The following is a 27,917-nucleotide window of genomic DNA, read 5'->3' on the forward strand; positions in this document are numbered from 1 at the left end:
GACGGGAGTCTAGGTCGAGCCCCCCCAGGTGGCCGCCACCTACGGGCACGAGTGCACCGCGGCGGCATACTCCACCTGGGGGACACCGACGATCCTCCAGCTGTCTCAACCTCGAGGGAAGAGAGGGTGACAGAACTTTGTTTGACGTGAAACGTGCCGGGAAGGGGCGTTCCAGGTCTTACAAAGTTCCTCATGCACTTCCGGTAAACACGGCACTGGGGGCGGGCGCGGCTTGGAGCCGCGCTCAAACCCGAGGCGCCATGTAGCCAGCCGCGAGCGCCGGGAGAGGCAGTGCGGGCACTGCAACCCAACACTCACGGCGGCCCGGGAAAGCATGGCGACATCTCGACATCCGCTTTTTCCTGGGCTCGACCCCCCGAGGGAGGGAGCCCGAGGAATCGTCGGAGTCGGATGGCAGTACGTCACCCCCCGATGCTGCAAGAGAATCTCATCATCACGCATCGTGTCCGAATACGTGATTGAGGAATAAGACGGCGGACCGTCTTTTTTGGGGAACGGTCAGACGAGCGAAACGAGGTGTGAACGGTCCGTGAGCCGTGGCTGGCGGATTATCGCTCACAGTAATCCTCATCTCACCCTCGCTGCTTGCCATAGCGGACGGCAGGGCCGTAGTCCTGCCGCCACGGAACGGGGAGCAAACGAGGTGGTGGCTGAGTCCCGTGGGAACACAGCCACCTGTGACGCAACGTCTGAATCGTCACCGCCCGCAGTGCGGGCAGGACGTATCCACAACGTCTGCCCCAGCGTACTGGAAGCAGGCATTGTGTCCGTCCCCCTCCTCGATGAGTGTGTTGCACCCATGAGAACAGCGGGACAAGCCACGCTGGAGAAATTTGCTCTTTTAGAAAAGGAAATTTGCTCGAACACCTCCGGAACTGCCGAGACGCCCAGGGGAGAGTCACTGCAGGAAGGGACCGTCCGCTGTCCACGTCGTAGATTCCAGCAGAAAGAATGATCACCCAGATCGTAGAGAAGCTCACCAGATGCGTAGGCTCTGAAGAACAAAAGGTGAATGAATGAGCACGCCGGCTTCCCTCTTATACCCGGACATCCGGGGAGGAGCCCGGCATGCAAATTTCATTCGCCAATTTTCATTGGCCTTTTCTAAATACTCAGAAGATGATAGGTTCTCAAGACAAACCCCATTCTGTCGGTTCGACACAAACGTCTCGTCCCCCATAAGGGAACTGAGGTTAATCCTACAAGAGTTATATCGAATCTGCCTTTCATATCTAAAGTTCTGGAAAAAGTAGTTTCAACTCAATTATGCTCCTTCCTCCAAAGGAATGACATCAATGAAGAATTCCAGTCTGGATTTAGAGCATGTCACAGTACAGAGACTGCTTTGATCAGAGTTACAAATGATCTGCTATTGGNACAGAGATTCACCGACGCAGCCTTCAGCCCGTGACTGTTTACACCAGACTGGACCTCGCGTTGCGTTTTGCCGCGTCCCACAGTTTAGAAGCGGTCTATCTTCATTGAGCGCGTCAAAGCAACTGTTTCAAATCGCGCTTAAGTGGTTTAAAAGCCTGTACACGAATAAGAGCGTGATTACATAATGTAACGCTAGACAAAGGATGTCAAAACAAACGGATGCTGCGTTAATTGCGATAAATATTTTCTCACGCGTTAATTTGAAAAAATTAATCGCATGCGTTAACGTTGACAGCCCTACTTATTAGTATCCGGAAGCAACGTTATACACACATGGGATGTAACAGAGAACAAAAGTTTTCAGAGTGGTAATTTTGGTTAAAGCAGTGATGTTAAAACATTTGAATATACTTGTACTGAAAAGACAGTGTAAAATGAACATAAAGGTCATGGTCAAAAAGATTCTGTTGTTATATTTTGTATTATTTCCCCTGTATGACATATCGCTTATAACAGACTGTCTGACTGTCCGGTTCCTGTTCTGCATCCTGCCGGCGTTTGTTTGTATCCCCACACTTCGCCTAATATTAGTGTATTTTATTATCTTACATTATCATTGTCGTTGCTAACTTATCCTGATATCTCAATAACCCTGCTTTTGTTATTTACTTGAAGATTCTAAACCAAAGTATATTAACTTAACGCTGTTAGCATAGCAATAGCGTGTTAGCTTGCTTTCTGTTTACACTGTGGAATATCATCTTGCCTCTGGTTTGTCTTGTGTGCTAACTGTTTTCTTTTTTAAGCGAGTATACTACGATTCATCAAGCAACCTTGGTAAGTGAAATTGCACTTTAAACCCGGTGGGTTATGCTTCTATTCCTATTATTGTTACTTGCACCTCATGTCATATGTTTAGTTAGCCTTCTCTGTCGCTGCAAGGGTTTTATATGCGATAATGCAGGGAAATAGTTAGGCTGACAGAGAAGATCTTAGAATTAGAGTCTCGCATCCGAATCGTTTATCTGAGGATAGTAAGAGTTTAGACATAGAAAACACTTTGGATGCGAGCAACATTAGCGCACACAGCTCGGTTCCGGTTGAAAATCCCCCGCAGCTGGGAAACTTCGTGACTGTGAGACGGCGTAGTCGCAGGACAAAACATCACTCGACCGTTCCGATTACAGTCTCGAACAGGTTTGCCCCGCTCAGTGACGCACCGACTGAGAAACCTGCTGAAAGTGCCCTAGTTATCGGTGATTCTATTGTTCGGAACGTTAACATAGAGGCACCAGCCACCATAGTCAAATGTTTACCGGGAGCCAGAGCGCCTGACATCAAGTCAAATTTAAATGTGCTGGCTAAGGCTAATCGTAAATTCAGTAAGATTGTCATTCACGTCGGCACAAATGATGTTCGACTCCGTCAATCGGAGATCACAAAAGATAACATTAAAGAGGTGTGTGAGCTCGCAAGCATGATGTCAGACACTGTAATATTCTCTGGCCCCCTCACTGCTTATCGTGGTGATGAGATTTATAGCAGATTATCATCACTAAATGGCTGGTTGTCTGAGTGGTGCCTGCAGAATGATATAGTTTTTATAAATAACTGGAAGAGTTTTGAGGGCAGACCTGACCTGTTGAAACGAGATGGTCTCCATCCCTCCTGGGCTGGGACTTCCATCCTGTCTAGAAATATGGCAAAAAGTCTTAATGCTAATGCTAAAACTTGACTCGCTGGGGCCCAGGTCAGGGAGCAGACAGTATGGCTTAACCAACTGTCTGCTTGCCGTCTCACGTCGCAGAATACACAAAATGTACAACATGTAGTAATCCGTTCTCCCAAACATCACAAAATAGAGACTGTGTCTGTCCCCCGGATTAGCAAACATAAAATAATGCGTAAACCTCTTGAAAGTAATTTAATAAACGTTAAACAAACTAAACATGAACAAAATACAGATAATCAACTGTTACGACTCGGATTGCTAAATATTAGATCTCTCTCTAATAAAGCACTTTTTGTTAACGATATGATAACAGATCATAAAATAGACATGCTCTGTTTGACAGAAACATGGCTAAAACCAGATGATTATATTGCTTTAAATGAATCTGTCCCCCAAGATTATTATTATAAACACGAGCCTCGTCTAAAAGGCAGAGGGGGAGGTGTCGCAGCACTTTACAATAACTCTCTTAGCATTTCCCAGAAGTCGAACTCTAAATATAATTCTTTTGAAGTCATGGTTCTTCATGTTTCAACACCTAATACTAAAGATAAAACACTTTTTAAATTGATTCTAGCTATTGTATATAGGCCTCCAGGGCACCACACAGATTTTATTAAAGAATTTGGTGGGTTCTTATCAGAACTAGTACTGGCCGCAGATAGACTCCTTGTCGTTGGTGACTTTAACATCCACGTAGATAACGTTACAGATGCCTTAGGAATGGCTTTCAAAGACACTCTTAACTCCATGGGCATTAGTCAACATGTGTCAGGACCCACTCACCTTCGTAATCATACTTTAGATTTAATACTGTCTTACGGTATAAATGTGGACGACGTTAAAATCCTTCAGCAGAGTGAAGACATTTCAGATCATTATCTGGTAATATGTTTGCTTCACTGGCCTACGGCTGCAAATAAAACTCATTGTTACAAATATGGTAGAACAATAACTTCAACTACCAAAGATGCGTTTCTCGATAATCTGCCTGAATTGTCTCAAATCGCTAGCATGAGAAATAATGTTGATGATCTTGACACTACCACTGAAAATTTTAATTCCACCTCGGAAACGCTAGACACAGTTGCTCCTCTACGTTTAAAGTAGATTAAAAATGGCAGCCCCACACAGTGGTATAATGAACACACTCAGGCTCTAAATAAAAGCGGGCCGAAAAATGGAGCACAACTTTAAGAAAACTAAATTAGAGGTATTTCGTACAGCATGGAAGGATAGTATTCGAAAATACAGGAAAGCCCTAAAAACGTCTAGATCTGCCTACTTTTCATCACTAATAGAAGAAAACCAGCACAACCATAGGTTTTTATTTAACACAGTCCCTAAATTAACAAAAAATAAATCGTCAGTGACTTCTGATCCTGTATATCAGCATAGCAGTGATGAATTTATGAACTACTTCACAAATAAAATCAAAGATATTAGAGAAAAAATAATAACAATGCAATCAGAAGTGAAACCCGCTGAACAAACTAACTACAGCGCCCTTAAGGAGAAAATGCAATTATTTTATACCGTAGATCACGATGAGCTGTCTAAAATCATTAGATCATTTAAATCAACAACATGCATACTAGACCCTATACCTACAAATCTACTGAAAGAGATGCTCCCAGAAATTATAGATCCTCTTCTTAGTATTATTAACTCATCTCTGACATTAGGACATGTGCCTAAAGCATATAAGGTGGCTGTTATAAGGCCCCTTGTCGACCCTAGAGAACGTCTTGGTTACGGATGTAACCTCGGTTCCCTGATGGAGGGAACGAGACGTTGTGTCGAACCGACAGAATGGGGTTTATCTTGAGAACCTATCATCTTCTGAGTATTTAGAAAAGGCCAATGAAAATTGGCGAATGAAATTTGCATGCCGGGCTCCTCCCCGGATGTCCGGGTATAAGAGGGAAGCCGGCGTGCTCATTCATTCACCTTTGGTCTGAGGAGCCTAAAGCATCCTCCCCCGACCGCTGGGGTGGGCGGCCAGTGTTGTGGCATGAGGGACACAACGTCTCGTTCCCTCCATCAGGGAACCGAGGTTACATCCGTAACCAAGACGTTCCCTTTCTGTCGGTCTCTCGACGTTGTGTCGAACCGACAGAATGGGGTTCCTATGGAAAACGCCACAGCACTGAGCCGCGTCACAATCTCTGCGGAGCGACGTTGACTGGCCTGGGCGAGTCAGACGAACACGCTAACGCGAAATTATGACCCTCCAGTGGAGAGGAAGGGGGACCCAGAGCTTTACACAAAGTTGGGAAGCCCCTGTCACCGGCCGTCACGGGCGGAGGCCTAGTTCTCTAAATGGCGAGAAGCCGCCCGGCACCGTACGGGCCACTGGGTAAGCATTATTCCCCCCCGGGGGGAAAAACGCTGCAGAGGCCACTACCTACCGTAGGGAGGAATTAGTGGAGACACCACATGGTCTCACCATCAGGGGAGAACTCATGGGAGGAATGTGCGGACTGCAGGAGTTAACCGCAAGGTGGGAGTCCACCTGGGGAGGTCATGGGTTGCCAAGGTGGGAACCATTCATGAGGATACATCAGACGGAACAGCCCACGGAGGGGGGGTTACCACGTCTGGAGCACTAGGTCCGGTTAGAGCTATGTGGGAGATAACTCAACTGTTCCCCGGCCTAAGGGGGCAGGGCTGCTCTGCCCAGCCTGTCCCCTGGAAGGGTGCTTAGTGATGGATGGAATGCCTGTTCTTTACCCGAGGGGAAAGAAGTGAGGCGGGATCGCCACTGCTCCCCCCGGAGGGGGAAGGGCTTCCGCAGGCGTATGCCCTACCGGCTGCCGGTCCCACACCTTGCCAGGATGCGGGCTGACACCGGTTCCGCGCGTAGGTATTAGAACCTCACGGAGTTGTTAGGCATAGCCCAACCCGCAGCTCCGCAGATGTCTGCCAGAGAGGCGCCCTGAGCCAGCCACGAGGGGTGTGCCTCACCCCCAATGGGTAGGAAAAGAGATCGGTATGCCCTAACGAGGGCATCCACGATCCAGTGCGCCAGCCTCTGTTTGGAGACAGCCCTCCTGCTGACCTCCGAAACAGACAAAGAGCTGCTCAGAGCTTCTGGGCTCTGCGTGCGGTCCAAGTAGAGGCGCCGTGCGCGTACTGGACACAGCACGGATAGGTTGGGTCTTCCTCCCCGGTGGGGAGCGCCTGCAGGTTCACCACCTGGTCTCTCGGGAGAGTGGTGGGAACCTTGGGCACGTAGCCGGGGCGGGGTCTCAAGATAACGTGAGAATCCCGGCCCCGAGTTCTAGGCAATCTGCGGACACGGAGAGTGCTTGCAGATCCCCTACCCTCTTGGAGGTGAGCGCAATGCGGAACACCGTCTTTATCAAGACTGAGAAAGAGCGGTAACTCCGAAAGGCTCGAAGGGAGCAGGGCCTCTTGAGGCCCGCCACCTAGTTCGCAAGAGGGTACGGAGCGCGGAAAGGTGGTCACCCTCTCGCGCCCCTTAGGAACCTAATGACCAGGCCGTGCTGTCCCAGAGGCTACCCAGCACTTGGGTCATGATGAGCGGCCGTAGCGGCTACATACATTCCCAGTGTGGAGGGGGAGAGGTTACTCCCCCGCTCTCTTGAGGACGGGACAGCTCGTACCCGACCGAGCAACTCCGCGGGTCTTCTCGCCGAGAAGAGCACCAGGACGAGAAGAGGCGCCACCTATGGGCGTATAGCCGCCCAGTGGCCGAAGCCCTAGCCTGAGTGACGTCCCAACCAGACCGGGGGTGGGTCACTCAGGATCTCCTCGTCCCGTCCAGACATGGAGACCAGGTTTTGCCTGGGATGCCGTAACGTGCCCCTTCCCCTGGGGAAGCTGTTCGCCAGGGGGAGCGGCCAGGGGGGAGTTGTTGTCAGAGCCTCAGCTCCGAGAACCAAGTCCTGGTTAGGCCGAAGGGGCGTAACTAGTACCACTTGATGCTCCTCTTCCCTGGCCTTGCACAGGCCCTGTGCAATGAGGCTCACTGGGGGGAAGCGTACTTCCGCTTGTCCCGCGGCCAGCTGTGCGCAAGGGCATCCGTGCCGAGGGTCCTCGGACAGGGAGTACCCAAGCGGACAATGGGAGGAGTTCGGGGAGGCAACAGGACCACCTGTGCCTGGCCAAACTGCCCCCAAATGAGCCGGCTGCGCGGGGAGGGAGTCGCCACTCTCCGCAAGGCGTCAACTGACGAGAGAGCGCATCGGCTGTCTGGTTCAGGACGCCTGGGATGTGTGTGGCTCGCAGGGAGCTGATCACCTGCTGACTCCAGAGGAGGAGGCGTCGGGCGAGTCATGTTAGCTGCTGTGAGTGAAGAATACGCCACAGCAGCTGTGCTGTCCGACCGGACCAGCACGTGCTTCCCTGCACGAGAGGAAGTCCCTCAATGCAAGTAGCACAACCCACAACTCTAGGCAGTTGAATGCCAACGCAGGCGGGGGCCCGTCCACCGCCCCGACACTGCTTGCCCGTTGCACACGGCACCCCTTAGGGTGTGTCGGCAGAAAAGCGTGTGACCAACGCCTGCTGCCGGTGTGCCACGCTCTCCAAGGAACTTGACTCTGCCGCCAGTGTTGGAGCGGTCGTATATGCATCGACCCGAGGGGGGGCCACCCCCGCCGAGGATGCCATGAATCCCAGGAGCCTCTTGTTACAGGGGGACCGCTGACTGTCTGATCTCAGGCAGTTCAACACTGACCGGGCGCGCTAGACCTCGCGCCCCCCCCTGGGGGTGAGCGGGGCCGCCCGTGAGGACAGAGTCGAGTTCCATACCGAGAAAGAGGATGCTCTGCACCGGGGAGAGCTTGCTCTTATCTCAGTTGACCTGTGGCCCCACCGATCTAGGTGCCGGAGCACCAGGTCCCTGTGTGTACACCACAGATCTCGAGAGTGTGCCCAAACTTGAGCCAGTCGTCGAGATAGTTAGTACCCGTACACCTCCTTCCCAACGGGGAAGGAGGGCGGCTTCCACGACCTTCGTAAAGACTCGTGGAGACAGGGACAGACCGAAGGGGAGGACCCTGTACTGATATGCCCGTCCCTCGAACGCGAACCGTCGGAACGGCCGATGTCGAGGGAGGATCGAGACATGAAGTACGCGTCCTTAGGTCGATTGCCATGAACCAGTCCTGACGCCTGACGGACGCCAGGATGCGCTTCTGCGTGACCATCCTGAAAGGCAGCTTGTGTAGGTGCCTGTTCAGAACACGCAGATCCAAGATAGGGCGCAACCCTCCGCCTTTCTTAGGGACAATGAAATACGGGCTGTAAAACCCGCTGAACACCTCGGCCGGTGGGACGGGCTCGATCGCTCCCTTCACCAGAAGGGAGGCGACCTCCGCCCTAAGTACGGGGGCATCCCTGCCTCTGACTGAGGTAAAAAGGACGCCCCGGAACTTGGGCGGACGTGTAGCAAACTGAATCGCGTACCCGAGACGGATCGTCTTCCTCAGCCAGCCTGACAGTCTGGGCAGGCTCCCAGAACTGTGACAGGGGGACTAGAGGTTTGATTTGCTTCATCGCCCCCGTGGAGGGTGGTTCAATGGCTAGCAGTACGGATTCCTTGCCGGGGGAGGTCCCCCGGGGAGGAGATCGGCCATTTTTCCTGCCTGGCGACTGCGCAGCTCAACGCACTGTCTGACTGAGTGCTGGTGTTTATACTCGACATTGCGCTTTGCCATGATGCAACGTCGAGTTTGCCGTTCACCGTCGTGCAGAGGGTGAGAGCGGCTGTGGTAACCCAGAGAGAGAGGAAACTCTCCTTTTTGAGAGTAAGTGGGCGCCAGCACCCCGGAGGGGGCCAGCAGATGGAGGGACGGGGCAGGATCCGTCCCTATCCGACTTCCCAGCGATGTGGCTGGGGTCGGGCCCAATGGTAGCCTCGATCCCCCTGAGGTGTTCCCATGATGGCCGCTGCCCCGCGGCTGCTGATGGGACGATGGTCTCCTCTTCGCTGTCTCCTCCAGGGGGACCACCTGAGTGGGGGGCCCAGAGCTGGAGGGCGTTGAAGAGGACCAGGGCTGCTGGGAAGCAGACAGTGCACGGGACTCGACGGCCGAGGTGGCCGAGTTGCGGCACGGAGGACTGCTTCTTACTGTCGAGAACCCTCCGGGGAGGCCGCGTGCGGGTCTCGCGCCCCCCCAACGGGCGGGGGGTGAGCGGGGCCGCTGCGGCTCGACAGTAACACCAACCAGCCCCACCTTGCGAGACGGGTACGTCGAGAAAGTGGACCTTCTCAGCGTTACTCATCTGCGCAAGTATTGGCCAGAGGAGTTTCTCATGGACCACAAGTGTGGACATCGTCTGACCCAGGGCCCACGTGGTCACCTTGGTCGCCCGTAGAGCGAGGTCGGTGGCGGCGCGGAGTTCCTGCATAAGCGCTGGGTCGGTCTTACCCTCGTGGAGCTCTCTCAACGCCCTGGCCTGGCAGGAGCCATAGCGTGGAGAGAGGAGGCAGCTTGGTCCGCCGCAATGTAAGCTCTCGACACCAGAGATGCCGAGACACCACATGCTTTGGACGGGAATCTAGGTCGAGCCCACCCAGGTGGCAGCCACCTACGGGCACGAGTGCACCGCGGCGGCACTGGGGGACACCGACGCATCCTCCAGCTGTCTCAACCTCGAGGGAAGAGAGGGTGACAGAACTTTGCTTGACGTGAAACGTGCCGGGAAGGGGCGTTTCCAGGTCTTACAAAGTTCCTCATGCATTTCCGGTAAACACGGCACTGGGGGCGGACGCCCCCATGGCTCAACCCCGAGGCGCCATGTAGCCAGCCGCGAGCGCCGGGAGAGGCAGTGCGGGCACTGCAACCCAACACTCACGGCGGCCCGGGAAATGCCGACATCTCTTCCTGGGCTCGACCCCCCGAGGGAGGGAGCCCGAGGAATCGTCGGAGTCGGATGCAGTACGTCACCCCCCGATGCTGCAAGAGAATCTCATCATCACGCATCGTGTCCGAATACGTGATTGAGGAATAAGACGGCGGACCGTTTTTTTGGGGAACGGTCAGACGAGCGAAACGAGGTGTGAACGGTCCGTGAGCCGTGGCTGGCGGATTATCGCTCACAGTAATCCTCATCTCACCCTCGCTGCTTGCCATAGCGGACGGCAGGGCCGTAGTCCTGCCGCCACGGAACGGGGAGCAAACGAGGTGGTGGCTGAGTCCCGTGGGAACACAGCCACCTGTGACGCAACGTCTGAATCGTCACCGCCCGCAGTGCGGGCAGGACGTATCCACAACGTCTGCCCCAGCGTACTGGAAGCAGGCATTGTGTCCGTCCCCCTCCTCGATGAGTGTGTTGCACCCATGAGAACAGCGGGACAAGCCACGCTGGAGAAATTTCTCTTTTAGAAAAGGAAATTTGCTCGAACACCTCCGGAACTGCCGAGACGCCCAGGGGAGAGTCACTGCAGGAAGGGACCGTCCGCTGTCCACGTCGTAGATTCCAGCAGAAAGAATGATCACCCAGATCGTAGAGAAGCTCACCAGATGCGTAGGCTCTGAAGAACAAAAGGTGAATGAATGAGCACGCCGGCTTCCCTCTTATACCCGGACATCCGGGGAGGAGCCCGGCATGCAAATTTCATTCGCCAATTTTCATTGGCCTTTTCTAAATACTCAGAAGATGATAGGTTCTCAAGACAAACCCCATTCTGTCGGTTCGACACAACGTCGAGAGACCGACAGAAAGGGAACTAGGGAACTACAGGCCTATATCGAATCTACCTTTCATATCTAAAGTTCTGGAAAAAGTAGTTTCAACTCAATTATGCTCCTTCCTCCAAAGGAATGACATCAATGAAGAATTCCAGTCTGGATTTAGAGCATGTCACAGTACAGAGACTGCTTTGATCAGAGTTACAAATGATCTGCTATTGGCGTCTGACCGAGGTTGTATCTCGTTATTGGTGCTGCTAGACCTTAGTGCTGCATTCGATACCATTGACCACAGCACACTCCTACATAGACTCGAAAATTATGTCGGCATTAAGGGAATAGCTTTGAAATGGTTTAAATCTTATTTATCCGACCGTTTTCAATTTGTAGCAATAAACAATGAGGTGTCACGCAAATCGCAAGTCCAGTACGGTGTACCACAGGGCTCAGTCTTAGGGCCTCTGCTCTTCGCATTATACATGCTACCTCTAGGAGATATAATAAAGCGACACGGAGTTAGCTTTCACTGTTATGCTGATGATACTCAACTTTATATTTCCTCGAAGCCTCATGAAACACAGCAGTTCCATCGAATAATGGAATGCATAGTCGATATAAAAAACTGGATGAGTAACAACTTTTTATTACTGAACTCGGACAAAACAGAAGTGTTACTTATTGGACCGAAAACTGCTATAAGTAACAACCAAGAATACTGTTTAACTATTGACGGATGTTCCATAAAACCCTCGTCGTCAGCAAAGAATCTTGGCGTTCTATTCGATAGTAATCTGTCATTTGAGAGCCACGTCGCCAACACCTGTAAAATTGCGTTTTTCCATCTTAAGAATATATCTAAACTACGTCATATGCTGTCAATCTCAGATGCAGAGAAGTTAATTCATGCATTCATGACATCAAGACTAGATTACTGTAATGCACTGTTAGGTGGTTGCCCTGCAGGCTTATTACAAAAACTCCAATTGGTCCAAAACGCGGCAGCTCGAGTTCTTACACGTACAAAAAAGTATGAACATATTAGCCCGGTTCTGTCAACCTTGCACTGGTTACCTATAAAGCATCGCGTTAACTTTAAAATCTTGCTTATTACCTATAAAGCCTTACATGGTTTAGCTCCTCAGTACTTGAATGAACTCCTTTTGTATTACAGTCCTTCACGTGCATTACGCTCTCAGGCGTCCTGTCAGTTGGTAATACCTAGAATTTCAAAATCAAGTGCAGGTGGTAGATCCTTTTCCTATCTAGCGCCTAAACTTTGGAATAGTCTTCCCTGCACTGTCCGGGAGGCAGACACACTCTGTCAGTTTAAATCTAGACTAAAGACGCATCTTTTTAATCTTGCATACACTACTCTTCCATAATATAAATCCTCTGAGGGTTTAGGCTGCATTAGTTAGATCAACCGGAACCAAAAAAACCACTGATGTACTTGTTGCATCAAAGAGTGCAGAACAGTACTCTACTCTCAGCCAGTCTTGTCTCATTGTTCCAAGGTTACCACAGCAAGCAGGATGAAGTTCATCCTGGATCAAAAATGATCTAGTGTACTTTAGTATTTACTACAGTAAACTACTAAAACTCATAGACACTAGTGTTTTTGAGTCTTACCATAGGAAATATTTAAGTATACTACAGTATTTGCTACAATTTATCCAATTACTACAGTTAATACAGCAAAACATTCTAGTGCATTCTAGTGCAAAGTATAATACAATTATAGTACCATAGTAAATACAAAATGTTTCATCTAAATCTGTGTTTTTTGTATAGATTTGAATTCTGAACATGGCAACTGGGTGTGCCTCATTTATTGTAGTGATGGGCATTTTTCAATAATTTCATATTCGAATATTGGAGCTCATAAAAAACGAATATTCATTTATTTAAAATAAGTTAATAAAGACGTAATTTGTTACGTTTTTATTTAGTCACAATTTCACATCAAGCTTATAATTATCATTAAATATTCATAATGCACTAATATCATATCCTGTTGATATAATGTTGAAAAGATTAGCAAAGTTGGAAAAAAATAAAAAATACATAAAAACTGCATTTAAGCCTTCGCGAAGCGAAATCATACAAAAACCAAACATACAAAACAAAACGCAACGTATATTGACAGTCTGTGATATATGGTTATCTTGTTTATTTTGTTTTTTATGTTCTTGATAAGAAAAACAAGCATATAGGTCTATTTTACTATGGTTAACAAGCCGACAGCGGAGACAACACGCTGCTCTTCTCCAACTCCAGGTAACAAAACCCAGATCTGACAAGAATATCTGGCATTATTGTTTATAATGTTGATAATCAATAAAGTAAACCGGCTTGATACCTCCATGCCGACTGTTAATTGATCCTAAAATCAAAGACGTAGCCATTGGAGTGGCTGTTGTCCTGTTTATTACGTGACCGTCATCTGAGGAAGAATTACTAATCCTGCTGATCACCACCGCATATAAATATTGTTTTCTTTGTCATTTCATGGTCAGCATCTGTCTTGTTTAGCTTATTGCATTTGCATCGATAAATAAAATCCCCTAAGGTAGCCTAACTAAGGAATTACAACGTGCTTTAAAACAAACAAAAAAACATCCGTGCACATTTATTTACAGGCGACGACCCTATTTGAAGTTCTTAGGAGGAAAATAGAGGCTTTAGGTATGGAAAAGGGTACCAGTCTTATGCTAAGGCCAAACTTATTAACATTAGTTGCAGTGAAATGTACATTTTAATGTTTCAAGTTGTTGAAATCAGCATTAGTTACCTAATATACAGGTGCTGGTCATATAATTAGAATATCATCAAAAAGTTGATTTATTTCACTAATTCCATTCAAAAAGTGAAACTTGTATATTATATTCATTCATTACACACAGACTGATATATTTCAAATGTTTATTTCTTTTAATTTTGATGAACTAATGGAAATCTCAAATTCAGTATCTCAGAAAATTAGAATATTACTTAAGACCAATACAAAGAAAGGATTTTTAGAAATCTTGGCCAACTGAAAAGTATGAACATGAAAAGTATGAGCATGTACAGCACTCAATACTTAGTTGGGGCTCCTTTTGCCTGAATTACTGCAGCAATGCGGCGTGGCATGGAGTCGATCAGTCTGTGGCACTGCTCAGGTGTTATGAGAGCCCAGGTTGCTCTGATAGTGGCCTTCAGCTCTTCTGCATTGTTGGGTCTGGCATATCGCATCTTCCTCTTCACAATACCCCATAGATTTTCTATGGGGTTAAGGTCAGGCGAGTTTGCTGGCCAATTAAGAACAGGGATACCATGGTCCTTAAACCAGGTACTGGTAGCTTTGGCACTGTGTGCAGGTGCCAAGTCCTGTTGGAAAATGAAATCTGCATCTCCATAAAGTTGGTCAGCAGCAGGAAGCATCAGAAGCGTCTCGCCTGGGCTAAAGACAAAAAGGACTGGACTGCTGCTGAGTGGTCCAAAGTTATGTTCTCTGATGAAAGTAAATTTTGCATTTCCTTTGGAAATCAGGGTCCCAGAGTCTGGAGGAAGAGAGGAGAGGCACAGAATCCACGTTGCTTGAGGTCCAGTGTAAAGTTTCCACAGTCAGTGATGGTTTGGGGTGCCATGTCATCTGCTGGTGTTGGTCCACTGTGTTTTCTGAGGTCCAAGGTCAACGCAGCCGTATACCAGGAAGTTTTAGAGCACTTCATGCTTCCTGCTGCTGACCAACTTTATGGAGATGCAGATTTCATTTTCCAACAGGACTTGGCACCTGCACACAGTGCCAAAGCTACCAGTACCTGGTTTAAGGACCATGGTATCCCTGTTCTTAATTGGCCAGCAAACTCGCCTGACCTTAACCCCATAGAAAATCTATGGGGTATTGTGAAGAGGAAGATGCGATATGCCAGACCCAACAATGCAGAAGAGCTGAAGGCCACTATCAGAGCAACCTGGCCTCTCATAACACCTGAGCAGTGCCACAGACTGATCGACTCCATGCCACGCCGCATTGCTGCAGTAATTCAGGCAAAAGGAGCCCCAACTAAGTATTGAGTGCTGTACATGCTCATACTTTTCATGTTCATACTTTTCAGTTGGCCAAGATTTCTAAAAATCCTTTCTTTGTATTGGTCTTAAGTAATATTCTAATTTTCTGAGATACTGAATTTGGGGTTTTCATTAGTTGTCAGTTATAATCATCAAATTAAAAGAAATAAACATTTGAAATATATCAGTCTGTGTGTAATGAATGAATATAATATACAAGTTTCACTTTTTGAATGGAATTAGTTAAATAAATCAACTTTTTGATGATATTCTAATTATATGACCAGCACCTGTATTTCTAACGAACGAACAACAGCTACGAACAAGTTATGGTAATAAACAAATTAATCATTGAATCATTTAATATTACGTTGGTATTTTTATACCAACTTATATATAAGTAATGTTAACAAATTATGTGGCTCATGTTTTTAAAACATTTTAATATGGTGATGTATAACACATGAGCCGAGCATAACACGCGATCCATCAGGCCGCCGTGTGTGAACTTAAATATTTACAACTAGCCTGCGATCTGACTGAACAAAGATCTAGGAACACATACAAACGATTTTTTATATTTTCTGTATATTAAAGTCATTACAAATTAACTGAAGAAGCGTTAAATAAGACAAGACAATTCTAACCCTGTGGTGACGCAGTCTTTTATTCTTATGAAAAATATGAATATTCAAATAGCATTTATAATATTCAAATAATTATTGCGGATCGAATATTCGAACATTCGTGCACATCCCTAATTTACTGTCATACGAATGTGCTAAAAACCCTGACTCTGCGTATGACTATCATTACAGGACAGACTGGGTGTAAAACTGATCTGTAAAACTATACTTACTATACTTTGCCAAATAAATTATGAAGTAGCGAACATTAAACTCACCAATTTTGAGCGTAAAAACTTTTTTGAAAATTAATTTAAGGGTTTTAATTTCAAAGTTTGGTGCTTCCATCACTCGTTTCTGATGCGAAACGTCAAAATGCACAGCTGAAACAAGCGCTTCACAGAACAACTTGTAACAGGCGATGTGATCAAAACAATAGTAAACTGTTCATGTTGGGGAAAACGTCGTTATCACGAGTCGAAACATTTGAGCAATTGCACAAATATTGTAAGTTCAGGACTTTCCACTTCAAGTTTATAGTGCTTGCTCGGTCCCTGTAATATTTCCATCTGGCCAAACGCGTCTGATCCAGGCAGCAAGGAGGAGAGGCAGCAGCCTTCATTATTCCATAGGAGTCACTCTGAAAACGCGTTTGTTATTGCTAGCTAGCAAGGTTTAGTCAAGATCTCTGTTTGTTTAGAATGAGCGGGAAAAGTGTCCAAGATGCTGGGGTCACGTCACAGTCAGCGGCTGTTTGCGGATTGGTTGGCAGTCGGAATGTCGGCAGATATTTTAAAAAAAAATAATTTAAATGACACTTTAAATAAACAAATATAGTAAGTGACCAACAATAGCCCACATTTAGAAAAAAAATGTAGGACTAATTTTTTTAGGTGTGCCAGCTGCCACTGTGGGTCAAAATGCACAGCCTGGCACACCCGTGGCTACACCACTGGTTTAAGCGTTTTATGTCTAGTTTTAAGACCCGCATGCAATTTTAGTGTCTAGGTTTATTTATTGTTTCATTCTTCAATTAACCTAACCTGCATGTCTTTGGTCTGTGGGAGGAAACCGGAGTACCCGGAGTAAACCCACGCTGACACAGGGAGAACATGAAAACTCCACACAGAAAGAAGGCCTCCCGTGCCAGCCGGGGCTTGGACCGGTGACCTTCTTGCTGTGAGGCAACAGTGCTAACCACCGAGCCACTGTGCAGCCCAGTGTCACGATATAAGTTCAAATATTCTAGCTTCAAAGCAAAAACTGACAAGAATTCTTACCAAGTCAGTTTTGCTTATCCCATTGGCAGATTTTTGCTTGAGTTTACACTTTTACCAGATTTAAGTGCTTCTTGCTTGTTTCAAGAAGGGCATTTTTTGCAGTGTAAATAAGTGATATGTCACTGAACTGACAGATGATTTAACTTACCAGTTACCTGTCCCTCACTAAAAAACAGATGAGAGTTTCCTGAATGCCGAACGAGTCCTACGCGTCTCGTCTGGCATCTAGTCTGACGTCCATTCATCATTTGTTATCCAGGGATGATTTAGGAGATCCCCAAGATCCGTATTAATGACTCTTTCACACGTTAAGTAGAAGTCTCTGCATTCTGTTTTCAAAAGAGAAGAGACCAGTCATGTTATTAAAGCGAGGCGGGATAAAGTTGTCTTATGAAAACACTGTACTGTGTCAGTGTACAGATGACGTCATAATAACAGCAAAAACACAGTCATATATCATATGGTTAAGTTAGTGCTTTGCACTGACCTCTAGATGCTCCACGGGTTCTCAAGGCGTTCACCTGCCCTCCGTGTAACTTTCTCAAGTCAAACATCCTTTCAAATAAACAAAACAGAGCCCTGAGGTGGTGATAGTTGAAGTCCAGTCGATAAAAATGATCCTGGTAAAACGGCTGGCCTGTAAGAGATTTTCATCGTTTAGCACAACAATTCATCCACATCATAAGACAGATCATCTGTTTCATGTCAAATGACATCTGAGTGAACTCTTTTAATGCTGTTTTATGCATTCAGACTTATTTACGTTTGTTTGTACAGTTAAACGTGCTGGATTCTCATGCTAAACGATGTCTCTTTTATGATAAAAATAGACCCTAAAAGTCACTGAATGTAGTGCTAAAGTTGCTAAATAGGCACTGGTTTGTCTCTGACGCGGGAGCTTATGGCAGAGGGCTATTGGTGGCGCTCACTGTTGTTATTGTGGCGAACCGTCACAAATGAATAAATGTATGTGAAACACTGCATTCATACACCTCATATATACAACATTTAACACTGGCACTACACATTCACAGATGTACAATCATTTTGTCATTATGACATGACGCTAGGATTTGACTTACGGGCTTGAGTTCCCTCCATATTAAAAAGAAAGCAGGGACTGCTGCTACCAAAGCTGATGAGCTTTATGTCCAGGGTCTCTCTGTTGATCATGATGTTATTTGTCCAGACGTCACAGTGCTGCACTCCAACATGAATGAAGTAATCGAAAGTCTGCAGCAACTGGCGCATGATGGCCTGGGCGACTCTTTCACTCAGTTGACCACCGTTCTCTTGGATAAATGTTTCCAGCTTCACCCAGGGTTCTGACAACCTCTCGAGGACCACTACATATCCATCTGGAAACTCAAACCAGTCGAGCATGTTTATCACATGAGGGCACGGCGGAGGCGAATGCTGCAGCTGTAGCATGATGCTTATTTCCTTGTATACAGGCACACGACACCCGAACTAGAGAAAAGCATACAGAGAGAGAACGTTCATTTCACTTACTCTTAGGTCATTGGTTGCAGTTAATTATTGATGACTCTACTAAACGCTTACACAGCTGAAGGGATAATGTTTGAATGTCTTACCGCACTGCGTTTATATGATGTGGAATGTGGATCTTCGCGTGATTCAGTGAAATCTTCAGGAACACATTTGAGCACCACCTGCAAAAGTGAATTCATTCAGTTTAAGATCATCTGCAGTCATCCGTGTGTTTAGATCAAAACTCTTGATATAAATTTGCAAGAGGACACGTGGTCAAGAACTGTCTTACCTGTCTCCCATCAATTCTGCGAACTGCAGCGAAAGCCATTGCACGTCGTCCGTGTTCAAGCACCTCTTCCGGAAGCACTTGATATCGGTTGGTGACACGTTCTGGAAAAAAACATACACAATAACAGCATGTAAACACACACGCCGACACGACAACAGTGAAAATAGTATAAAAAAAACAGGCCAGTAGCAGTGTAACCCACACAACACTGACAGTAGACTCACCATCAGTAAGATATCGGTCTGGAAAGGGAATGTCTATCAAAACATCAGCAAGACGCGGTGCTGGATTTATTTCCTGTTCCGGTTCTGGGGCAGCGTCACCATTTTCTTCTACAGTCCAGAAAGAAAGACCAGAATGAACAACTACATACTTCACTGACATGAATCATTACTTGTTAACAGTTACATGAATAAATCACTGTATTAACTATACACATATTCCTTGTATGATGGTTTTAAAACTAATGTAAACCAGTATTTTATACATAATCATACTCCAATAATACTGCATTGTTCACAGTAACATTAACGGTTAATTTACCGTCAGGAGATGGTGACAAAGGTCTTGGCACTGGATCAACAGGACGAGGTGCTGGATTTATACCTGATGGTCCTGCGACAGCTCCATCTTCACAATCCAAAGAGAAAATCCATAATGAGCAATTTATTACTTCATGAACATTCACTAACATAAATCATCACTGGTTCAAAGTTACAAACAATAATTCATATTTTTGGTAAATTTGGGCTAAAGTGGGTAAGTTTTACCAACAGTCATCACATTTGGTACACATACTGTATAGTTCACACAAAACAAACTGTAACTGTAAATATAACTGTAAATGATTGTGTCATTCTTACCGTCAGCAGTTTCTGGGGCAGGTGAAATATTGGTGGCTTGCATGATTGTTGACGGCCCCGGGAGAGGAGCTGACTCAGAATCAGTCTGATGTTTCATTTGTTTTGGGGTCGGCTCGGTCTCCTCATCATCATAAAAAGCTTCTTCAGCGTTTCTCTTACTTGCATGATGTTCTGAAAGGAATAACAGAATAATGCTCAGTAAATGCATAGTTATATAGTGTATATTCAATTACATTTGCAGCGTTACAGTAATTATGATGAGCTGGTATAATTTGCACTGGTAATATTCTTGTCCTGAGTGTACAACCTAAATTGGCATTGACACTTTCCTTTAATTCGCTTAGAATATTCTGATTAGCAGGTGATAAAAAAGTATTAACTGGATTAACTATATACATATTCCTTAAATGATGGTTCTAAAACTAATGTAAACTACGTACTCATATACCAATAATACTGTATTATTCAAAGTAATATTAACAGTAGACCTACCATCAGGAGTTACTCCAAATCCAAAGAGAAGTCCTGGCATGGGGTCATCAGGATTTATTCCAGATGGTGCTTCATCTTCACAGTCCAGAAGTAGAGACCAGAATGAACAATTACTTACTTCACTGACATGAATCATTACTAGATAACAGCTTCATACAGTCAAAATCTATAGTAAGGTTGTGACAGTAAATATAACTGTAAATGATTGTGTCATTCTTACCGTCAGCAGTTTCTGGGGCAGGTGAAATATTGGTGGCTTGCATGATTGTCGACGGCCCCGGGAGAGAAGCTGACTCAGAATCAGTCAGATGTTTCATTCGTTTTGGGGTCGGCTCGGTCTCCTCATCATCATAAAAAGCTTCTTCAGCGTTTCTCTTACTTGCATGATGTTCTGAAAGGATTAACAGAATAATGCTCAGTAAATGCATAGTTATATAGTGTATATTCAATTACATTTGCAGCGTTACAGTAATTATGATGAGCTGGTATAATTTGCACTGGTAATATTCTTGTCCTGAGTGTACAACCTAAATTGGCATTGACACTTTCCTTTAATTCGCTTAGAATATTCTGATTAGCAGGTGATAAAAAAGTATTAACTGGATTAACTATATACATATTCCTTAAATGATGGTTCTAAAACTAATGTAAACTACGTACTCATATACCAATAATACTGTATTATTCAAAGTAATATTAACAGTAGACCTACCATCAGGAGTTACTCCAAATCCAAAGAGAAGTCCTGGCATGGGGTCATCAGGATTTATTCCAGATGGTGCTTCATCTTCACAGTCCAGAAGTAGAGACCAGAATGAACAATTACTTACTTCACTGACATGAATCATTACTAGATAACAGCTTCATACAGTCAAAATCTATAGTAAGGTTGTGACAGTAAATATAACTGTAAATGATTGTGTCATTCTTACCGTCAGCAGTTTCTGGGGCAGGTGAAATATTGGTGGCTTGCATGATTGTCGACGGCCCCGGGAGAGGAGCTGACTCAGAATCAGTCTGATGTTTCATTCGTTTTGGGGCCGGCTCGGTCTCCTCATCATCATAAAAAGCTTCTTCAGCTTTTCTCTTCCTTCCACGATGTTCTGAAAATAATTACATAATATGTATATTCAATTTGTAACTCTTAACAATTCATTCATTTATACAGGTATTGAATTCAGAATATTTTGGGTTTGCAAACATCAGCCAGACGTCTCCGTTTCTTGGGCTCTGTCCCATCATGATCATTGAGAAAAGCTTTATCAGCGTTCCTCTTTTTGTCACAAGATTAACAAATTATAGAATAATGTTCAATTAATTCTCAACAGTCAATTCTATTACTTTTCTCATGGACATGATTAAATGGTAATATTCACATGAAAACAATACAATATTGAGCAATGATTGACAGTGCGGACGGATGTAAAAGAACTTTTTATAAGACATCTTCAGATTTGAAATGCTTCTAATACAAACGACTATATTTACTGTCACGGTTATGAAATTTGGCTGATGATTAAGTTTCCAATAAACAGCACAACAGTTCAGCCTTGTGTACATTTGCGATATTTGTGCTTATACCTGAAAAATAACCTCATTTAAATTAAATAACAGTAATCGGAGATGTTTTAATACAGCACGATTACATTACAGATGTTACATTATATTACCAGTCAAATATAGACATTGGTCGTGTTTTTAAGGCTTTTAGATGTTGATCTTACTGTTTTCAGTCGCTGAAGGCATCATCCTGTCAGCCGTCTCAGATGTTTAAACACCAACAAACCGAGTTTAAACGAACACAGAGACTTTAAATGCTGAGAAAACAATAAACGCTGAAGAGTTAAACAACTATTTCACTTCAGCTTCGCGTTCAAAGTGTTGAAAAGCGTTTATGTCTCTGGTTTTCAGCGAAGATTACAGAAGCGTCTTCACAACTGAACTGCTGCCACTACAAACATTCTAATCGCAGCGTCATAAAGCCACAGTCTGTGTGCGCGCGTGCGCGTGCGTGTCTCCGTGAGAAAAACAGCTTCTACATCAAAGTAAACGATGTTTATTTTATAAAATAAAAGTGCAGAAAGGTTTATGTGGTGATTTGATTTATATGGGATCAGAATTGTTGCAATATTCTGAATAAATAAACTATGATCCGCAAATAAATATAGAGAGTTTCACAAACATTTTTTAAATCCACATATGCACAAAAAGCGAACCATAAATATATGTTGAACGTTCCACAAAAAGAAATGGAACTCACAAATAAATACAATGAGATTTGCAAATAAAAAATATTTACAAATTTATTTCAATGGCATTTATTTGTAGATCACTTTATGCACATTTGTGGATCGCTTTCTGTGCATTTGTGAATCGCTGCACGCATTTTTGGATCAGTGCACGCATTTGTGGATGGCTCTCTGTGCATTTGTGAATCGCTGCACGCATTTTTGGATCAGTGCACGCATTTGTGGATGGCTCTCTGTGCATTTGTGGATTTTGAAACATTTCTAACGTCAAAACGCGCACACAATCCACAAACAGGTGGACTCCGCCCACTATCTACGCAAGCCAATCGGGTAACTTTCGCCTTCGTTGTCCAATAGGGCACGTTCTAACTTCAGCCAATCACGTTTTGTTCTGCACTAAGATTCAGGGAGCTAACATTGAGTTGTGTGTGGGGGTAGAAAGAAGTAGAGATACGGAGCGTCTGCTTGCATGCTAAGCTGAATGCTAGTTAGTTAATAAAAGTTACTGAAAGGAATCCACGGTCTCCAGCTTTTTGTCTACACTAAGACATAACACAGTGTAAACTTAAAATTTATTGAGCAGAAGAGAGAATGGGAAGAAAGATGTACTGGAAATATTGGTTCATTAGTACAGGAGTATATTAAGACAGAATATTATAGTTATATATCAGTATACACGGATGGATCTCAGGATCCAAAGAGCGAACATGGGAACAGGAGTATATATACCAGAATTTGATATGTCTATAAGTAAAAGAATAATAGACTTTCAGTATTTACAGCAGAAACAATAACAATTCTATTGGGGTTGGAATGGGTAGAGGAAATAAACCTGCGAGAGTGGTCATCTGCTCTGATTCCTTTGCAGCTCTAAGCAGTCTGAATTCAAATGAGACAAGAAGAGACGACCTAATGTTGGAAATATTTATGTTAATGTTGAGAACTCAAAAAGCTGGGGTACATATTCAATTCTGCTGGGTTCCTGCTCATGTAGGTGTTAGGGGTCATGAGAAAGCTGATAAGATTGCAAAGAGAGCGCTGGAAATAAATGATGAAGACATTTTGAAAGTTCCCTTTGGAAAAGGGGAAGCAAAATCACTAATTAAAACGGCAGTGAGGAAGACCTGGCAGAAGATGTGGGATACAGATAAGAAAGGGAGACATTACAACAACATACAAAAGTCAGTTACAGTGAAACCATTCAAAGGAAAATTACGGAAAGAAGAAACAATTTTCTCGAGACTAAGGCTCAGACACACTAGGCTTAAATCCACTTTACATTTAATTGGAAAATGCATTACAGATGAGTGTGAAGTTGGTAAAGTTATAGAGACCGTGGAGCGTGTTATAATGGCTTGTAGGAAATATAATTCAGAGAGGTTTGCAAGTGGAGTATTCAGGGAGTGTTGGAATGCGGTGTTTAAATTTCTTAGAAAAACACGTTTAGAAAATATAATTCAATTATAAGTTATTTTTTTTTCACCGAATTGCTTAATTCCTGAAGTTACACACTCCGGTACAGTAGGTGGCGATATGCACCTAAACAAGTCGGTTGCGACCCGCCAGTTAAAGAAAGAAGAATAAGGTCTCGTTTGAGTGACAGACGCACTGCTGCTGCAGAAGCTCGTGCGCGTGTTTGTGTACATGAATGAATTCCTCTAAGATGTGTAAATAAATAGATAATGATGTTGATTTAATATGGAAAGCGATATACTCGATGTTTTGGATCAGGTCGGGTGAGTTTATAGTTTTTTGCTTGATGTGAAACTCGGCAGCACAATATAAAGAGTAAAGCAGTAATGTACGAGGACGTTATAATGATGTATGTATATATATATATATATACACCCAGTAATGTACATAAGTCTTAGGCTCGTTAATATTTTTACCCCAAAAAGGGTTTTAACCCAATTCTTTATATATTTTGCTGTAGTGTGTCAGTAGAACATATCTTCAAAAAATAGATTTTGTCATTATTTGTTTTAACCCAGTAAGGTTTCTGTATGCACAGGCAGTTTTTATACACATCACACACACACACAATAACAGTGACTGAAACCCCGTTCACATGCAATGGAAGAGATTAACATCACCGAGAGACAACAATATATGACTATCGTTGGATTTATTCATGTAATGCACCATCAAAGTCTGTCATCTAAATATTCTGTTTCTTTTTAAGACATCTATCATTACTGCTCTTTAAAAATACAATTCTACATATATACTCTCATGATCATGATCTGTCAAAATGCAAACTTTTGTGGGCCTACTTACAAAATCTATTTCTAAACGATCAGTCGTTTGAGGATCCTTATGAAAGAAAGAGTTCAGGACAGGTAAATGTTTAATTCATGTACGCTTTTTGTTATTGTCAGGTATGACGGGCCGCTGTCAGATGAAGAGTCTCTGTTGACTGCGTGTGGGCGGGGCTTCAGCTCATCTGAATATGTCAGTCTACTGACACACCTGTTAACCAGACTGACCCACATCACTGACACACCTGCAGGAGAGTCACTGATCTCAGGTACACCAGACACAAACACTTACGTACACGAGCTGATTCATCACAACACCGCACACACGTCAAGAGAGGCCTCGTGTTTGTGTGCAGATGATCCTGACCGATGGAGGCTGGACCTCAGCAGACTGCTGACAGAGTTCTGCTGCCCGTATACAGACCTCACCTCCGGGTTAGCAAACGGAGACGTGAAAGACACAAAAGACCATCTGAAGATCCTCTGTAAGGCTTTTATGTAGAATGATCAAGTGAAATACAGCAATGTGTGTTACAGCAGATGATGTTCAGTGTTGTGTTCATCTTTTATCACTCAGTGTTTTTGGCGTCCGAGCTTCAAGCCGCTGAGATGTTGGCCAGGAAACCAGCGCCTGACGCAGATGTGCAGTGGAACCCGTCTCTCCAGGATCTCCGAGCAATATGTAAAACTCTGAATCTACCCGATCCCATCAGACAAGAGACCAGAGATGTGCTCACTGCCGTAGAGAAACAGGTGCTCAGACACAGATCTTTACTCATTCAAAAGATGAATAATAACACAATACTGCAGCTGATTGACAAACATTGAAGCATTATTAATAATAATCTAAGTGTCTGTTATCTGATTAGTTCCAGTCGTGTTTTCTTTTCAGGTTTGTAAAACTGAACTGCACCATCATGAAAATGTGTCATTTAATCGACTAGACGTTTATTACAGCAGCACTTTAGAACTTTTGCTCTTGTCTGTTACCGGTGTTGTAAATAATGTGGCTGTGTAAGCTTCCCCGTGGGCAGCGCGACACACGTGGATTTGTTCAAGTAAGCTGATGGAACCGGCGAATGCAGAACGTGGTTTGGAAACCATGCGCCACTCTTCGGCCGGCAGGCAGGCAGGGGAGGGGAGGGGCGGGGAGGGGCGGGGCGGGGCTGTGTGTACCGACCCCAACACACAACTTTCACACGGTGCTTGTAGCCGCTGTGAAACTGCTCATGTAGCAGCGGCAGTAGAATTCCTCTATCACTGAAAGCATTTTACAGACATTATTTTAAAGTGGAAAAACTACAAAGTGTTGCTTTAATAAGTGAATTTAGTCCCTACATACTGTATATGTATGTTTACCTTACACAATAGTTGAGTCGTGTGTTTTCATGTTGGAAATGTTGAAATGATAGTTGTGTATTTTGTCTCAGGTGTGTGTTTTACTCGAACAACTTCCAGAAAGACACATCAGACATCCAGCATTCAAGGGTTCACTCGATGCTGACGATTGGGTGAGGTCTCAGTCTTTTCCTTTAAGGTTTCAAAGCAAAACTCACTTTTTTATCATTCTCTCAACTCATGTCATCAGCTTTTTTTAGAATAATAATAATAATAATATGACGTCTCTGTAGGTTAGTATGATGTGAACTCAAAGCGACTGAATGTCATACGAGACAATGTCCAGATGTCATATTTTATTTGAGCACTAACATGTGTTTGTTGTTAATACGTGTGCGTCTACTGTTATTATTCTCCAGGGGTTACTTTTCTGATGTTTGTGCTTTTGGGTCCCAGTCACTTACATTATAGAGAACCTACAGAGATGGTGTGTTTTATTAAAAACTCAAAAAAGGGTGTCGTATACATCTTGATAACATGAGGGCGAGCCAATTCACACAGGAACAAAACATGACAGACAGTGATTGTGTATGATTTAAGGTGTGTTTCTGTCATCAGAATAAACTGGAGGAGATAAACAGCATTCTGTCAGCGCAGTATGAGTGTAGACGGCGTCTGCTCATCAAACGTCTGGATGTCACCGTACAGTCCTTCAGCTGGTCTGATCGAGCCAAGGCACGTCAACATCCTCACCAACACACACTTCTTCAGAGTCAAACCCTGAGGACGACCATTGTTACCATACAGTCACGCTCGCAGAAACTGGGTTCTTTAATAATACTTTACATTTCACTTCAAACATGAACCTATCGCATCATTCCTCATGAAGATTTAAGGCGGACGCATCACATTTATTTGTGTTTCATGTTTATTTGTATTGTCAGCGTAAAGCAGCGTTGAGCTCATGTCATGTAGCATCATAAACACTGATGGTTGATTTGTTCAGCAGCAGACACGTCTGTCCAACACAAAATGCAAATGAGGCAACATTCAACGTTGAGCTGTTTTTCTGTTCTGATGTGTTGTTGTTCAGGTGAAAACTGACAGAATGGCCAGGGCATATCAGTCAAAGAGATATTCATTATCATTCAAGTCTTCAGTCAGTCTGGCTCATGTGCTCGCTGCCCGAGACGACATCTGTAACGTGGTGAAAGCCAGCAGTGGCTCCTGCCGAGAGAAAACCACCTGCACTGTTAACAAGGTACGTGATGTCTATTGTGCCTACTGTACATGAGCGGTGATTACGTCAAGTGTTTGTAAGTGCTCATAACTCAACCCTCAGATTCTGATGGGAGCCGTTCCTGATCGCGGCGGACGACCGTCTGAGATTGAAGCCCCTCCGCCTGAGATGCCCGTCTGGCAGAAGAGAACTGATGGAGGGGGCCGAGGGGCAGCTGGACGTTACGGAGGGAGAGGGGGAGGGGCCTATGACAGGTGGGGGGGTGGATCTAGAGGTGGATGGAGACAGGGTAACTGGAGGACAGGACGATGATGTCATTACTGACTGTTTCTCTTTGATATCACAGTGTTGTCGTGAATGTTTATTTGAGCGCTTTCTGTATCGGCACACAAACTGAGACTTTTACAGTCATGACATCTGGCAGACGTGAGGAATATGTTGATGCGTGTCTGATCAACCAGTCGAGCTTCAGGAACACCGTTCATTTCTGATGAATAAAGCCTGTTTTAAACATATGTCATCTTGTCAAATACCCTTCATTGCCTCCAGGATAAAACGCAACAAATGTAATCATTGAATGATGATGATGGTCAACTGAAGCTCAAGCCTCATGAAAACAGGCAGAAGATTGCGAGTGTTGTACACGTGTTAGTGTGATGCATCATGGGATTGAATGAGTGCACTTGATAATGCAGACACCAAAAAGAATGGCTGTCCCCTCGATCAGTGCACGGCATATTACAGATGAGTGTTTCTGTGTTCTGTGTGTGAACATCACTATGCAGGAACAGCAGTAGAAGTTCAAGAAAGGAGGAGAAGAGGCAATATATTGTCATTGTCTGAATACATAACAGATCGATTCCTCAAAGAACTTACATGTTAGCACGATGTAAATTAATATGGGTTTGAATTGATATAAAGATCATTTATTGTGAACACAA

General features: G+C 44.7%; 2 protein-coding genes across 3 annotated transcripts; one reads left to right on the forward strand and one right to left on the reverse strand.

The window, feature by feature from the left end:
* Positions 1 to 10,509: 10,509 nt before the first annotated feature.
* On the reverse strand, positions 10,510 to 21,833 carry LOC130560121 (uncharacterized). Of its 2 annotated transcripts, XR_008963659.1 has the most exons (14): positions 21,616 to 21,833; positions 20,824 to 20,994; positions 20,604 to 20,678; positions 20,112 to 20,282; positions 19,892 to 19,966; positions 19,400 to 19,570; positions 19,080 to 19,166; positions 18,761 to 18,868; positions 18,537 to 18,637; positions 18,349 to 18,426; positions 17,836 to 18,223; positions 17,241 to 17,390; positions 16,902 to 17,082; positions 10,510 to 10,637 (listed from the first exon to the last, which is right to left on the reverse strand). XR_008963659.1 is itself a non-coding variant. In XM_057343622.1 (13 exons), exons 1-13 carry the CDS (start codon positions 21,638 to 21,640, stop codon positions 16,979 to 16,981), a joined length of 1,704 nt encoding a protein of 567 aa, XP_057199605.1. In that variant the 5' UTR covers positions 21,641 to 21,833; the 3' UTR covers positions 15,144 to 16,978. The 2 variants fall into 2 exon arrangements, 1 of the variants encoding a protein (XP_057199605.1); XM_057343622.1 differs by lacking the exon at positions 10,510 to 10,637 and having other exon boundaries at positions 15,144 to 17,082.
* A 1,873-nt stretch (positions 21,834 to 23,706) lies between these two features.
* fam98b (family with sequence similarity 98 member B) lies at positions 23,707 to 27,891 on the forward strand. Its single transcript, XM_057344100.1, has 8 exons — positions 23,707 to 23,876; positions 24,519 to 24,667; positions 24,755 to 24,883; positions 24,976 to 25,151; positions 25,829 to 25,909; positions 26,355 to 26,471; positions 26,830 to 26,997; positions 27,079 to 27,891. Exons 1-8 carry the CDS (start codon positions 23,839 to 23,841, stop codon positions 27,286 to 27,288), a joined length of 1,068 nt encoding a protein of 355 aa, XP_057200083.1. The 5' UTR covers positions 23,707 to 23,838; the 3' UTR covers positions 27,289 to 27,891.
* Positions 27,892 to 27,917: the final 26 nt, after the last annotated feature.

Source organism: Triplophysa rosa, linkage group LG10 (genome assembly GCF_024868665.1).
Source record: "Triplophysa rosa linkage group LG10, Trosa_1v2, whole genome shotgun sequence".
In the NCBI taxonomy this organism is placed as follows: domain Eukaryota; kingdom Metazoa; phylum Chordata; class Actinopteri; order Cypriniformes; family Nemacheilidae; genus Triplophysa; species Triplophysa rosa.